Source organism: Chanodichthys erythropterus, chromosome 11, assembly GCF_024489055.1.
Source record: "Chanodichthys erythropterus isolate Z2021 chromosome 11, ASM2448905v1, whole genome shotgun sequence".
In the NCBI taxonomy this organism is placed as follows: Eukaryota; Metazoa; Chordata; class Actinopteri; order Cypriniformes; family Xenocyprididae; genus Chanodichthys; species Chanodichthys erythropterus.
Genome location: NC_090231.1, coordinates 35,940,820 through 35,954,381, shown reverse-complemented (window position 1 = coordinate 35,954,381; position 13,562 = coordinate 35,940,820). Strand labels below are relative to the sequence as shown.

Sequence of the window (13,562 nt, the reverse complement as noted above, 5' to 3'; positions counted from 1 at the left end):
GACGCTGGTCGGTCACATGATAATGACAAAATGTTGTACGTCCAGATTTCATTCATACTATATATAACATACTTTTAGCACTCACAATGTATGTACTTATTCTAAATAAGTACTACTCAAAAGAGTGCTTTTCCACTGCATTGTCCAACTCGGCTTGGCACTTACTTTGGATTGGTTTCCTTTTCCACTGCAGTTTAGTACTGCTTCAAAGTGGGTGGGATTATAAACTGATCATTATAGTTGCGCTGCCACCTCATCTACTGACCACGATACAGCCATTTCTTTTTTTCAAGTTGCGTGTGACGGTCATTTAAAGCAAGTCTTTTAAAATAGTCAAATGATACTGCAGTGGCTGTTGCTGACAATTTAAATCTAGCGGGTTTGGTGTCTTATGACGCAAATCCAATGACGTTGGTAGTGACGATTCTCTCCAATCAGTGATCTGCAGTGTTTACACATCGCATTTTAGTATTAGTATGGCTCACTTGGAACCTCAACTGAGGTGGTACTAAAAAAAGTACCAAAAGTACCCCCCAAATGTGAGCTGTACCAAGCCATACCGAACCGTACCATGCAGTGGAAAAGCGCCATATGGAAACTAATAGGGCTGTTTAAGTCCAAATTTCTATGCCCTTCCCTCACTAACTTACCTCTGTCACGTTCACTTGGATCTGCCTGAAGTGTATATGTTGAGTAGATTCGCTCCCTCTGTCAAAATCGAGGGGCTGAGGGTCTGTCTAAATAAACTTCCCTCTTCCACTTGACGAAGTTGAACGCACTTCAAAATGGTGCTGGGAAGTGCTTAGGGAAATTTGTGAGTGTATGCCTGAAAGTGGAGTTAAAGGCAGTTTCTGTTGGAGAAAATGAAAAAAAAAAAGAAAAAAAATCAATAGTATAAACTTTGACTGTGAACATAAGGTAGCTATAAGTATTATGCAATTAAATCTCAACATAATATATTATACACTATTATGCGATTAATTCTCAAAATAATACACTGCAGTTGAGCACGATCTGCTGTGACGTCACAATCAAGTTGAATTGTGAGATATAGAGCTGCTTGAAGTGTACATCAGAGTAGACTCGCTCCCTTGGTCAAAATCTAGGGGACAAGTGTCTGTCCATATAAACTTCCCTCGTCCCCTTCACAAAGTAGAATGTACTTTAAAATTGCGGCAGGGCGAAGTGCTTAGGGAAGCTTACGAGTGTGTCTAAAAGTGGAGTGGAACACAGCCCAAGATAACAAAGGAGACAAGGGAAACAGGAACTAAAAACACAGGAACTGAGATAGCCACAACAAGACAAAAGAATATCAAAATAAGAGTCAAAACAGACTATTTGCACTTTTATTTATAATATTAGAAATCTATATAATGTTTTTCCTGCAGTGTGACCAATAGGGGTGTCCTCGACTACGGATTGAGCTTGAAAAACAGCAGTCCAGAGTGCGCACAGACTTTGAAAGGGCTGCGCGCTGAACTGTGCACGAGATGGAGCGGGACACGGAAAATGAAGTTTTCACACAGGACGCGGTATGCGCTGCGCTCGCCGCTGGGTTCAGAGCACATTAGTTGGAGTTTTCAAAACTTGTATTGGGAGTTCTAATCATCTAATCATTTGATTGTTGTTCCACCTTTCAGTCAGCAGCAAAGTATATGTCCCGTGCTAAGAAGCGTCTGTCATGTCTTCATGACACAGCTTTTCTCCCGATGTATCTATACGACCAGCAAACTTGTATTGTATAGCTCTGGAAATTCCAACACAGTAAATAGCTGTTCATCCATTTTGCTTTCCGATTGTTTGGATGCAGGGATGGACTGGGACCAAAAATCAGCCCTGGCATTTTGGCCCAGACCGGCCCACCACCACATAAGATCCTTCCGCTTATATATATATATATATATATATCTATATATATATATATATATATATATATATATATATATATATATATAGCGAACCAATCACAATGTTAATTGTTGTTGGTATGGGTGACTTATATCCAACAAGCTATGTAAACAAGCTAACTTAGGTAACATTATAATCGCTAAAATAGCGGACTCACGGGAAAAAAAAACATCATTTATCACCTTTTTTGTTGTTGTTGTTGTTGTTATGACTAATTACTCAGCACCGTCAGCATTAAAGATAAAATAATCCCTTCATCCGATGTTTTTAAATAATATAGCCTTGACAGCCGACTTACTGGAACTCATCTGTCTGTAGAACTGTTCTCTCCCGCCGGCGCCATGCGCCGAGCTTCTACAGAATCTACACACAAGCGAGTGTGACATGCGCGGTGGACCAAACCTGTGAGGCAAGGGAGGGGTGACTCAAAATGTTTCTAAACTTAAAACGCCCGTTTGCATTTGTATTGCTTTACTACTTACATAATTATTTTAAGTTTATATAATTTATGCACAATACTTAGTGGTTATTAATTATATTTTTTGGGGGGACAGCACTGCAGATTTACGCCCCTGCTGCTACTGCCGAAAACATTTGTGTCAATTTGACACATTTTGTCAGCGTTTTTTTCTCTCACGCAGCTTCTCTGCACCTCCTTTGTGTTCCTTCTTCATGATCACACTGAAACTGCGTGCAGGCAGAAATCCTATAGATGGTGCTGTTCAAAGATATGATTGGGCCAGTCCAGTGTCAATCAAGAAAACAACCAATGGGCCGCTGAGCTAAGTTACATGTTTCATGAGCGCACTGTCAGAAGGAAAAAAACTAGCCTATGTTATATTTTAGGCCAGCAGCCCAGTGTCAATTGAAAAAGCATTGGGCCGCCGATCTAGGCCTACCACTTTAATGGGCCGAGATAATTTTTTTTTATTTTATTTTTTTTGCGGTCGGCGACCGTCGGCCCCAAAAAGCACGTCGGCCCACCGGGAAAGTGCCCGGTATGCCCATAGACAGTAAAAGAATGCCAGATGGCCAGTCCGCCCGTGTTTGGATGCCCCGTTGCTATTGGTCACGCGGGTAATCGTCACAGAGCACAGCGGCAAAAGTTGAACTATTTTGAACTTTGACCGCGGCGTGCGCGCAAGCTGCGCTCCGCTGCGTCAGCGCTTTGGTCGACGCAGTCCTTGCGTGGCGCAAGCCATTGAAACAAATGGGTTTCATAGCGCAGCGCTTACCGCGTCCTGTGTGAAAGGGCCTTAAGGCCTATAGCCTACCCGCGGGCGCGGCTTAATAAGACAATTTTTATTTTCTTTCACGCACAGCACAGAGAAACGTCTTTCTAATAAACCGACCAAACTGCCTTTCAAGTGATAGACGAAACTGACAAATGAAAGGCAATGTGGATAAACATTCACAGCCACGAGGTACAGAACACCACTGTCATGATCACCAGTGAGAGTGCCCTTTCAGCCACTAGAGGGCACTCCATCCTGGACGCTCATTTCCACCTGTTACATGGACTACATATCCCATACACACTCACTGGACTCATTATCATTGTCATTGCACCCAGCTGTATTATATCACCTCATTAGTGTCTGTCTATTTATACTGAGTAGTTTCTGTCCTTGGTGTTGGTTCGTTGTTTATGTCACGCGTTTTCTGATTCCCCGGTTGTCTGTTCTGGTTTTTCTTTGTGTTATTTTGTACCTGTTTGTTTTGGACTGATTTCTTGGATTTTGACCCTTGCCTGCTCTGTGGATTACGCTTTTGGATTACCCTTTAATAAATATCTCTGCTGCACTTGGATCAACCTTTTGTCTTTGTGTTTACCGTGACAGAACGAACCAAACATGCAGAGATCCAGCAGCAGGAGACTCCGGTCATCAGTGGGGGCTGAGGAGGCTCAGGCCCTTTTGGCAACTCTTCGCCAGGGGAGAATGGGAGTGCGGACATTCGTCCAGAAGTTCTTGTCACGGGCGGAGGGGTATGGTCTCTCTGATGTGGTCCTCAAGGACACAATTAATAACTGTCTTAATGATCCTCTGCCGCAGTGGGAGATGGAGCTGGTGGGGAAGTTAAATTTTTGGAATTTCGCCAGTTACCTGTATCTGCATAGGGATGGGCAGATTCAGAGACCTCCAACACCCGCTCCAGCCCGTGAGTCCGCTCCAGCCCGTGAGTCCGCTCCAGCCCGGGAGTCCGCTCCAGCCCAGCCCGGGAGTCCGCTCCAGCCCAGCCCGGGAGTCCGCTCCAGCCCAGCCCGGGAGTCCGCTCCAGCCCAGCCCGGGAGTCCGCTCCAGCCCAGCCCGGGAGTCCGCTCCAGCCCAGCCCGGGAGTCCGCTCCAGCCCAGCCCGGGAGTCCGCTCCAGCCCAGCCCGGGAGTCCGCTCCAGCCCAGCCCGGGAGTCCGCTCCAGCCCAGCCCGGGAGTCCGCTCCAGCCCAGCCCGGGAGTCCGCTCCAGCCCAGCCCGGGAGTCCGCTCCAGCCCAGCCCGGGAGTCCGCTCCAGCCCAGCCCGGGAGTCCGCTCCAGCCCAGCCCGGGAGTCCGCTCCAGCCCAGCCCGGGAGTCCGCTCCAGCCCAGCCCGGGAGTCCGCTCCAGCCCAGCCCGGGAGTCCGCTCCAGCCCAGCCCGGGAGTCCGCTCCAGCCCAGCCCGGGAGTCCGCTCCAGAGCTGGCCGGGAGTCCGCTCCAGAGCTGGCCGGGAGTCCGCTCCAGCCCAGCCCGGGAGTCCGCTCCAGCCCAGCCCGGGAGTCCGCTCCAGCCCAGCCCGGGAGTCCGCTCCAGCCCAGCCCGGGAGTCCGCTCCAGCCCAGCCCGGGAGTCCGCTCCAGCCCAGCCCGGGAGTCCGCTCCAGCCCAGCCCGGGAGTCCGCTCCAGCCCAGCCCGGGAGTCCGCTCCAGCCCAGCCCGGGAGTCCGCTCCAGCCCAGCCCGGGAGTCCGCTCCAGCCCAGCCCGGGAGTCCGCTCCAGCCCAGCCCGGGAGTCCGCTCCAGCCCAGCCCGGGAGTCCGCTCCAGCCCAGCCCGGGAGTCCGCTCCAGCCCAGCCCGGGAGTCCGCTCCAGCCCAGCCCGGGAGTCCGCTCCAGCCCAGCCCGGGAGTCCGCTCCAGCCCAGCCCGGGAGTCCGCTCCAGCCCAGCCCGGGAGTCCGCTCCAGCCCAGCCCGGGAGTCCGCTCCAGCCCAGCCCGGGAGTCCGCTCAAGCCCGTGACTCCGCTCCAGAGGCCACAGAGGAGGTGGGCACTGAGTCTCCGCTTCCCACATCTAAGAAGAGGAAGAGGAGGAGGAAGGCTTCCATCCCTCAAGACCCGGAAGCCTCCACTGAATCCACTCCAGAGCCCGCTCCAGCCGGTGAGCCCGCTCCAGCCGGTGAGCCCGCTCCAGCCGGTGAGCCCGCTCCAGCCGGTGAGCCCGCTCCAGCCGGTGAGCCCGCTCCAGCCGGTGAGCCCGCTCCAGCCGGTGAGCCCGCTCCAGCCGGTGAGCCCGCTCCAGCCGGTGAGCCCGCTCCAGCCAGTGAGCCCGCTCCAGCCAGTGAGTCCGCTCCAGCCAGTGAGTCCACTCCAGCCCCGCATGCTCTCCCTGTCAGTCCTGTGATGGCCAAGAGGGCTGTCTTTACTTTTTATGTTTTGGCGGTCTTGCATGCCTGGAGAAGGCACTCTGGTGTTTTTGACCCTGGACCAGTCTGCCAGCCCGAGCCCACTGCCGTCCCGGCGCAGCCCGAGCCCGCTGCCGTCCCGGAGCAGCCCGTGCCCGCTGCCGTCCCGGAGCAGCCCGAGCCCGCTGCCGTCCCGGGCCCTCTGCCGTCACTGAGCTGCCCGCTCCCGTCCACCTCCCTCCTGAGTTGTTTTTGTTTTTGTTTTGTCTGGTGGAGCGTCTGGTAGCCGCTCCTTTGAGGGGGGGTAATGTCATGATCACCAGTGAGAGTGCCCTTTCAGCCACTAGAGGGTACTCCATCCTGGACTCTCATTTCCACCTGTTACATGGACTACATCCCATACACACTCACTGGACTCATTATCATTGTCTTTACACAGCTGTATTATATCACCTCATTAGTGTCTGTCTATTTATAGTTTCTGTCCTTGGTGTTGGTTCGTTGTTTATGTCACGCGTTTTCTGATTCCCCGGTTGTCTGTTCTGGTTTTTCTTTGTTATTTTGTACCTGTTTGTTTTGGACTGATTTCTTGGATTTTGACCCTTGCCTGCTCTGTGGATTAAGCTTTTGGATTACCCTTTAATAAATATCTCTGCTGCACTTGGATCTACCTTTTGTCTTCGTGTTTACCGTGACAACCACACAAAGATATAGAAGAAAACGAATAAAAACATTTTGGATCAGTAAACCTTAAAATATATATAAGAATAACTGCAGAAAAGCCACACTGCAGATATACATTTCATATGTCGGCAAATCAAATTACATCGGCTAAACTGTCTGTGCAAGCTTTAACTCTACAGCGCAACATTGATGCACCAAAAAATTAAATTCATTTAATAAAAAAAAAATATATATATATTTTTTCAAACATTAATTTACAGAATTGAATTAGAACAGAAATATGATCGAGTCAAACTGCAAAATGCCTGAAGTGCAGGGGAACATTCAAAACACAAGCCACACATAATTAAATTAGATAACCCAGAGTGATCAATAAATAAATTAAAATTAAAGAAATTATTAAAATAACGAAAGTATAGCCAGAATTGTCTACTTTGTCTTTTTAACTGCAGAGACAATAAACGCTGAACTGGAGTGGCAGTCTTTTTAGCTAAACATTCAAAAATCAAATTACATCCGTCTAAAATAGTTTGAAATCACTTGTAGCTACCCTACCTGATTGAGAGAGAAAAATCCAGTCTTTCACGCGATCTGCCTGTGTCCCTTTGAGTCTTTTTAAATAGCGCTATAGTCAGCTCGTTGGCCGGCAGAAGCGCGGCGCAGTGTTTGTCCTTGTTGAGTTCTAGGACATGAGCTGTTGGCACAACTTGCATCATACATTTTTTGGATCATCTTTTACCATTTCAAAGTGCATCCAATTGTATACTTTATCCAAGACATCGTTAAAGATTTAATCCCTGCCGCAAAGATGCTCCTCTGCCGGTCACGGATGATCGAAGTGAAACTTAAATCGGTCACAGGGTTGGATTTATTCACGCACATTAAAATTTTTTATTTATGGTATTAACATAATAGGCTGTATATTAACCTATAAGAACCAGTATGTCTATGTAAAATCAATCAGATATTGAGCATATATCTATATGAGCTGAGCACCATATCTCTTCTCATAACACCTCTGCGAAGATTCGACTTTGAGATTGGTAGTCGAATCAGGCTCCTCCTATCGAAGATTCGAATCGTCGACTATTCAGGGTCACCCCTAGTGACCAATAAAGAGAAATGCATAAAAACAAATATTATTAACAAGGTAAACTTGAAAGAAATAGTGACCACTAATATTTTTCACTTTTGCATATACATACATTTTAACTTACACTATTAATGTTGAAAAACTGTTCCTGTGCATGTTATTTGTCAGCTCTCCAAGATATTCCAGTAAACTTGAGTCAAGTTTAAATGTATCTGTTATTTATTTGGGTGTTTAGTGGCTCATCCATGTCTCCTGGGCCTGACCTTGCTAACGTCACTGGGCTGCTTTAACATTTCAGTTTTAATCCCAGCTGTGCTGCTTACATTTCAGACCACAGGGACATTTGATTAATTTAAATGGGGTCCAAACGTTTGACCTATCTGTTGTTTTTGTCAATCTATCCATCTTTATTTTACATCATAACCTTTCTTTGTTTTACATTTTTCAATTTTGTTTTTAGGCTTAAATTAAAAAAATATTTTAAAACATCCATCCATCCATCCATCCATCCATCCATCCATCCATCCATCCATCCATCCATCCATCCATCCGTCCATCCATCCATCCATCCATCCATCCATCCATCCATCCAATTTTGGCCTCATTTTGCATCATCATTTTTTTTTTCTTGTATTTTTCTAGGTTAAAAAAAAAAAAAAAATCTAAATTTCCAGTGGGTCCTCAGACTTTTGGATTTATTCATCTGTTTATTTTTTATTGTTAAAAAATGCTTGTAAATAAATATGGTTATGTATTTGTAATAATCAATAAATATACATTTCCTTCAACTATAAGCAATCTATAACTGATCAGGATCAATTTCTTTCTGCTTAATCAATGTTACAGGAGGCAACCTCAGCTTCCACCCCATTGGCCAATGAGCCATCCATCGACGTGGATGACCTGGAGGAGTTCACTCTCAGACCCGCCCCCCAAGGGGTGACCGTGAAATGCAGGATCACAAGAGATAAGAAGGGCATGGACAGGGGCATGTACCCCACCTACTACCTCCATCTGGAGAGGGAGGACGGCAAGAAGGTCAGACACTGAAACACTGATTATTTCTAAAGAGTTTGGCTTATTTGGAATTCATCATTGTTGTGCAACAGTAGTCAAGGCCAATCAGTGATACTCCATTCCTCCAATTTTCCAAAGTGCTTAAAATGATTGATTCTGAGGAAAGGAACCAAATATAGCCTGCAGGGAGATTTAGCTAAATGACAATTAAACATAATATTGCTGCACTGGGCAAATTTTTATCCTAACAATATAATCATAAATCACATATAAAAATAAATGTGTCCTATGCGTCTTATTTACCAAATAATAATAACACATACAGCCAATGTCTCAATTTCTGCACTCCTTCAGATGGTAAAGATACGAGCCTGATCTTCAAAATAGAGATTGATCGTTTTACAGCTGTTTGTTTATTAGTTGTTTATGCCATTCCTCAAAACACAATTATCAACATTTGGAATCACTGTCTCAGTATATTTATGTATGGTCTCAGTCTCGGATCTTTTTTGCTGTCAGTTTTGTGCTGCTGTTTGGTGCCCAATTAAATTCTGTCACACTTTAGGTTTTCCTTTTAGCCGGGAGGAAGAGAAAGAAGAGCAAAACATCGAATTACCTCATCTCCATCGACCCAACTGACCTATCACGAGGTGGCGAGAGCTTTATTGGCAAACTGAGGTATATTTAAAGATGAGTCATTGTGATTCATAAGGTAGCGTAAATCTATGCTGTTCTTGTAGAGACAAGAAACACGTGTCTCTTTCTAAACGTTCGACAGGGAGCTTTAATGAGTTCATGTGCATGTGTGCACTGCCGAACCTATTTAAAACTGTAATTGGTTTCATTGCTGGTGTGCTAGAGTGTCCTCATTCATATGAGGAGTGAGCAGCTGCATGCATGTTGAGTCTCATTACAGTACTTTTAAAAACAAACTTTTGATATTAAATATGCTACAATGCCATAATTAATAATAGAAAAATATTTTTTTCTTCTTTTGGTTTTGGGGTGAAATATGGCATGGACATATTCTTGGCTGTCTTCGGTAGATTCACCCTTTGTTGTGACATGATGCAGTCTTAATTGTGAGAATTTCTTCAATAAGTACAATGTCATCTCCACAGATCAAACCTCATGGGTACCAAGTTTACAGTATATGACAGTGGTGTGAATCCAGTCAAGACCACCTCCAGCCTAGAAGCAGGGAATCTACGACAGGAGCTTGCTGCAATCTGCTATGTGAGTTTGGTGTTGGTCAGTGGCCAGCAGAGAGCCAGCACCCAGCGCTAAGGGCACTGGATCGTAGAGCCACAAGCAATGATGAGCCAAGGCTGACCTCTGCTGGTTGATTTTTTTTTTTTTTTTTTTTACATAGAAATACCACTGAGAAAGGGAAAACAGCAAGTAAAATGCTTTGAAGTTAATAAATAATTTCTAAGAATTTCACTGAGTCACATGTATATAAACATTGTGGCTAATTTAGATGTGAATGATTGTTTGTCTTATGTTCTACAGGAAACTAACGTTTTAGGTTTCAAGGGGCCTCGAAAGATGAGTGTCATTATTCCTGGAATGAACATGGACCACGAAAGAGTCTCCATCAGGCCTCGAAATGTGAGTGCAGGGCTGTTTAGAATGGCATAATCCAGCATGTGTGTATAAATATTCAGCATGAAACAGAAGCTGTGATAGTCTTATAGTCCCTATTGTGATGGGCATTTGAGTAAAACGGCTTCTCGAACAAGAAAAATGTAGGGTGGGACGTGATTTGTCCATCAGGAATTAAGTGGTCATGAGATGTACACGGATAAATCATTTATAATCACTACTGCAATTTAGATAGATTTCTGCACTTATACAGCATTTATTAATCTTTGTTAATGTTAATTTCAACATTTAATAATACATTCTTAAAATCTTGTTAACATTTTTTTAATATACTGTGAACTAACATGAACAAACAATGAACAACTGTATTTTCATTAACGTTAATGAAGATGAGTAAATACAGTAACAAATGTATTGCTCATGGTTAATTCATGTTAGTTAATACATAATGTTTAACTAATGAATCTTATTGTAAAGTGTTACCAGTTAATTCATAGTTAATATTGTAGTCTATAAACTAATATTGTAGTAATATTGTAAAGTATATATATATATATCTTGCTGCTCAAGAAACATTTAATGTGTACAATTGTACAAAATATTTGTGTACAGTATTTTTTTTCAGGATTATTTGATGAATAGAAAGTTTAAAAGAACAGTGTTTATCTGAAATCTAATCTTTTGTAACATTATAAATGTCTTTACTGCCACTTTTGATTGATTTAATGCATCCTTGCAGAATAAAAGTATTCATTTCTTTCATTTCTTTAAAAAAAAAAAAAAAAAAAAAAAATCTTACTGACCCCAAACTTTTGAACGGTAGTGTATAATGCTACAGAAGCTTTGTATTTCAGATAAATGCTGTTCTTTTGAACTTTCTATTCATCAAGGAATCCTGAAAAAAAAAAGTACACAACTGTTTTCAACATTGAAAATAATCATAAATGTTTCTTGAGCAGCAGATCAGCAGATATTAGAATGATTTCTAAAGGATCATGTGACACTGAAGACTGGAGTAACGATATATATATATAATTATAATTATATAATGACTACTTTGAAAATACAAAATGTTTTGGAGGAAGAAAGAGAGGCAGTTAAAAATGTGTACGTGATAATATCATTGAAGATATTTATATTGTACTTAAATCAATTATCTGTTACATGACCAATAAAATATTATGTAATGTCTATGTCTTTTGTAGGCCAGTGCAGAACAATAGTCCAAGGAAACCAATAAACATTGACCTATATTTATATATACAGATGTTAGCATTAGAAGCAAAGTCTAATGGAAAGCTAATCCCTCCTCATCTGTCTATCGCAGGACCATGAGTCTCTACTGGCTCGATGGCAGAACAAAAGCACTGAGAGCGTGATAGAGCTCCACAACAAGACGCCTGTGTGGAATGATGATACTCAATCATATGTGCTCAACTTCCATGGCAGAGTCACCCAAGCATCTGTCAAAAATTTTCAGATTATTCATGACAATGACCGTGAGTGAAAAAAAAAAATCTTCTAAGCTTTTTGTACTAGTTGCATTACATTGCGAAAGATGAAAAATCTAGTAAGTAAAGTCTCAGGTGTTACTTTTTTTTTTTTTGTTTAAAAAAGATCAATTCTTCTATATATCTGGAGATATATACACCACATATTTTAGAGATTAATTATATTTTTTCTTTACTGCACTGAAGGATATCAGTTAATTTTTCTGTATTCTCACTCTTTTGTGTATACAGCGGATTACATTGTAATGCAGTTTGGTCGTGTAGCAGAGGGTGTCTTCACAATGGACTACAACTACCCCATGTGTGCCCTGCAGGCGTTTGCAATTGCTCTGTCCAGCTTTGACAGCAAACTAGCCTGTGAGTAGCCATCTGTCTCTGCCAGCCACAACCGAAAGAACCCAGCCAGACTGCTTTACATTCTGAATCACTGAGTAAAGGGCTGCGGTGAACTCCAAGGCAGCAGGGTCCCTCTTTCAAGATCCTTCTTTTGGAGACATGAATGCGTTTAGAGTTTGTGTCTTTGTGTGAATGTGTGTGAATGAGGTGTGTGTGTGTTAGAAATGTGTGTAAGCGAGGTTTCTGTTTTTTGTTGTTGTTGTTGTTATTGTTGTTTTTTTAAGGGCATCACAGTTGGGGGAAAGCACAAAGACTTCACAATTCAAGTGGGTGGAGGAAGTAGCTTTCATTACTTAACCGACAAGGTAACACTAACATTTTGCTAATGTTAAAATAAGGATCTTTTACAGTAGTACTTGTTGTCCCTAAGATTAAAAACAAACATCATCTTGCTATGGTTGTAATTCTAAAAGTAATTAATGTTCACTAACCATTCAATTATGATTTTTCACAAGAGATGTAACATGTTGCTGTGATTTATAACAGTTTGGATATTTGATTTAATGAACTTTTTCAAATTTGACATTTCTTCAGTTATACTTGTCAATTGTGTCATACATGTCATTTAACATATCAATTCATGCTTCACGAGGACTCCAGAGCCAGCATGAAGTATGACATAGACATATTTGTCCACTATTTATGTATTTATAAATGTCCATACCATCTACTGCTAGTGTCTCACCCCATGCCCATAATTCACTGAGCTTCAAGCACAAAGCTTGACCAGGGCGCCTTCACATCTGAGCTTTTGGTGTGGATTCATTACAATTCAACTGATGAATGTGTGACAGTTCCACAAAATAGATGTAACCATTATCAGTCCATGTCCTTCTGTACTTAAACTGCCTCAATTATGCCATTTTATTTTGGAGGTCTCCTATAATAGGTGCATCAAAAAACACTTTCATTTTCTCATAATATACATTGCAGAATCACCTCTTTTCTCACAGTGTCTGAAACATGGCTTCCTCAGCACTTGTATACACAATGATATTAACAATTATGGCAGTTTGCGCAGGCAGCCAATGAAGACTATAGACTTGAATAGAAGTAGATTATGCAAATTTGTAAGAAAGTAAAACTGGAATTACTGATGACTTGTTTCAGGCTGTTCAGAATCGGTTCTTTCTTTTCATTTATTGTGCATTTTGATTTTTGAAACTTTGCAGACCTTTCACATTCACAAACGGCTATATTACACACTACATGAAAGGTAATATAAGAAAAAGCATAATAGGTGCACATTAGAACAGTTTCAGTTGATCTCAAGTGGACATGAGATTTTAAAACGGTTGTAATGGCATTACAACTGACCAAAATGAATGGTTCACCAGGTCCACACCACACCAATAGTTCTAGTGTGAAAGTCCTAAATGGTGGCAGAAGTGTGTAGTAAATAAATATGTATTTTATGTGAGGGTCAATATCAGGGTAAGTACATTATCATCACGTACTGACCCGCTACATTTGTAGGGGAATGTACCGAATGGAGCACTTTATTCAGAGATTAATGGTGGAAAGCTGTAAATATTGTGCCTTTTGGATGAGACACTTGTGATGCTTGAAGTTGGTGAGATGCTACATTGTTTTCTTCAGCCAGTGTTGTTTATCATGCAGCTACTTATAAGCTTCTGTCGTTGTTCTTAAGAACAATCTGTATATTTCCAGTATATTGGGCTGTATATTTCCTGAAAGATCAGGTTTATTTGCCTGCTTGTGGAGTAGATGATTTTCCAGAACAGAGAATCTTCTTA

General features: G+C 42.7%; 1 protein-coding gene across 1 annotated transcript in view; it reads left to right on the top strand.

Annotated features, from left to right (window-relative positions):
• tub (TUB bipartite transcription factor) overlaps nt 1-11,829 on the top strand; it is a 145,233-nt gene extending 133,404 nt beyond the window's left edge. The window contains exons 9-14 of the mRNA XM_067400882.1: nt 8,123-8,314; nt 8,859-8,971; nt 9,415-9,529; nt 9,806-9,904; nt 11,226-11,397; nt 11,641-11,829. Coding sequence (XP_067256983.1) covers nt 8,123-8,314; nt 8,859-8,971; nt 9,415-9,529; nt 9,806-9,904; nt 11,226-11,397; nt 11,641-11,774 — 825 coding nt within the window. The 3' untranslated portion in view covers nt 11,775-11,829. The remainder of the gene's footprint in view (nt 1-8,122; nt 8,315-8,858; nt 8,972-9,414; nt 9,530-9,805; nt 9,905-11,225; nt 11,398-11,640) is intronic.
• Nucleotides 11,830-13,562: the final 1,733 nt, after the last annotated feature.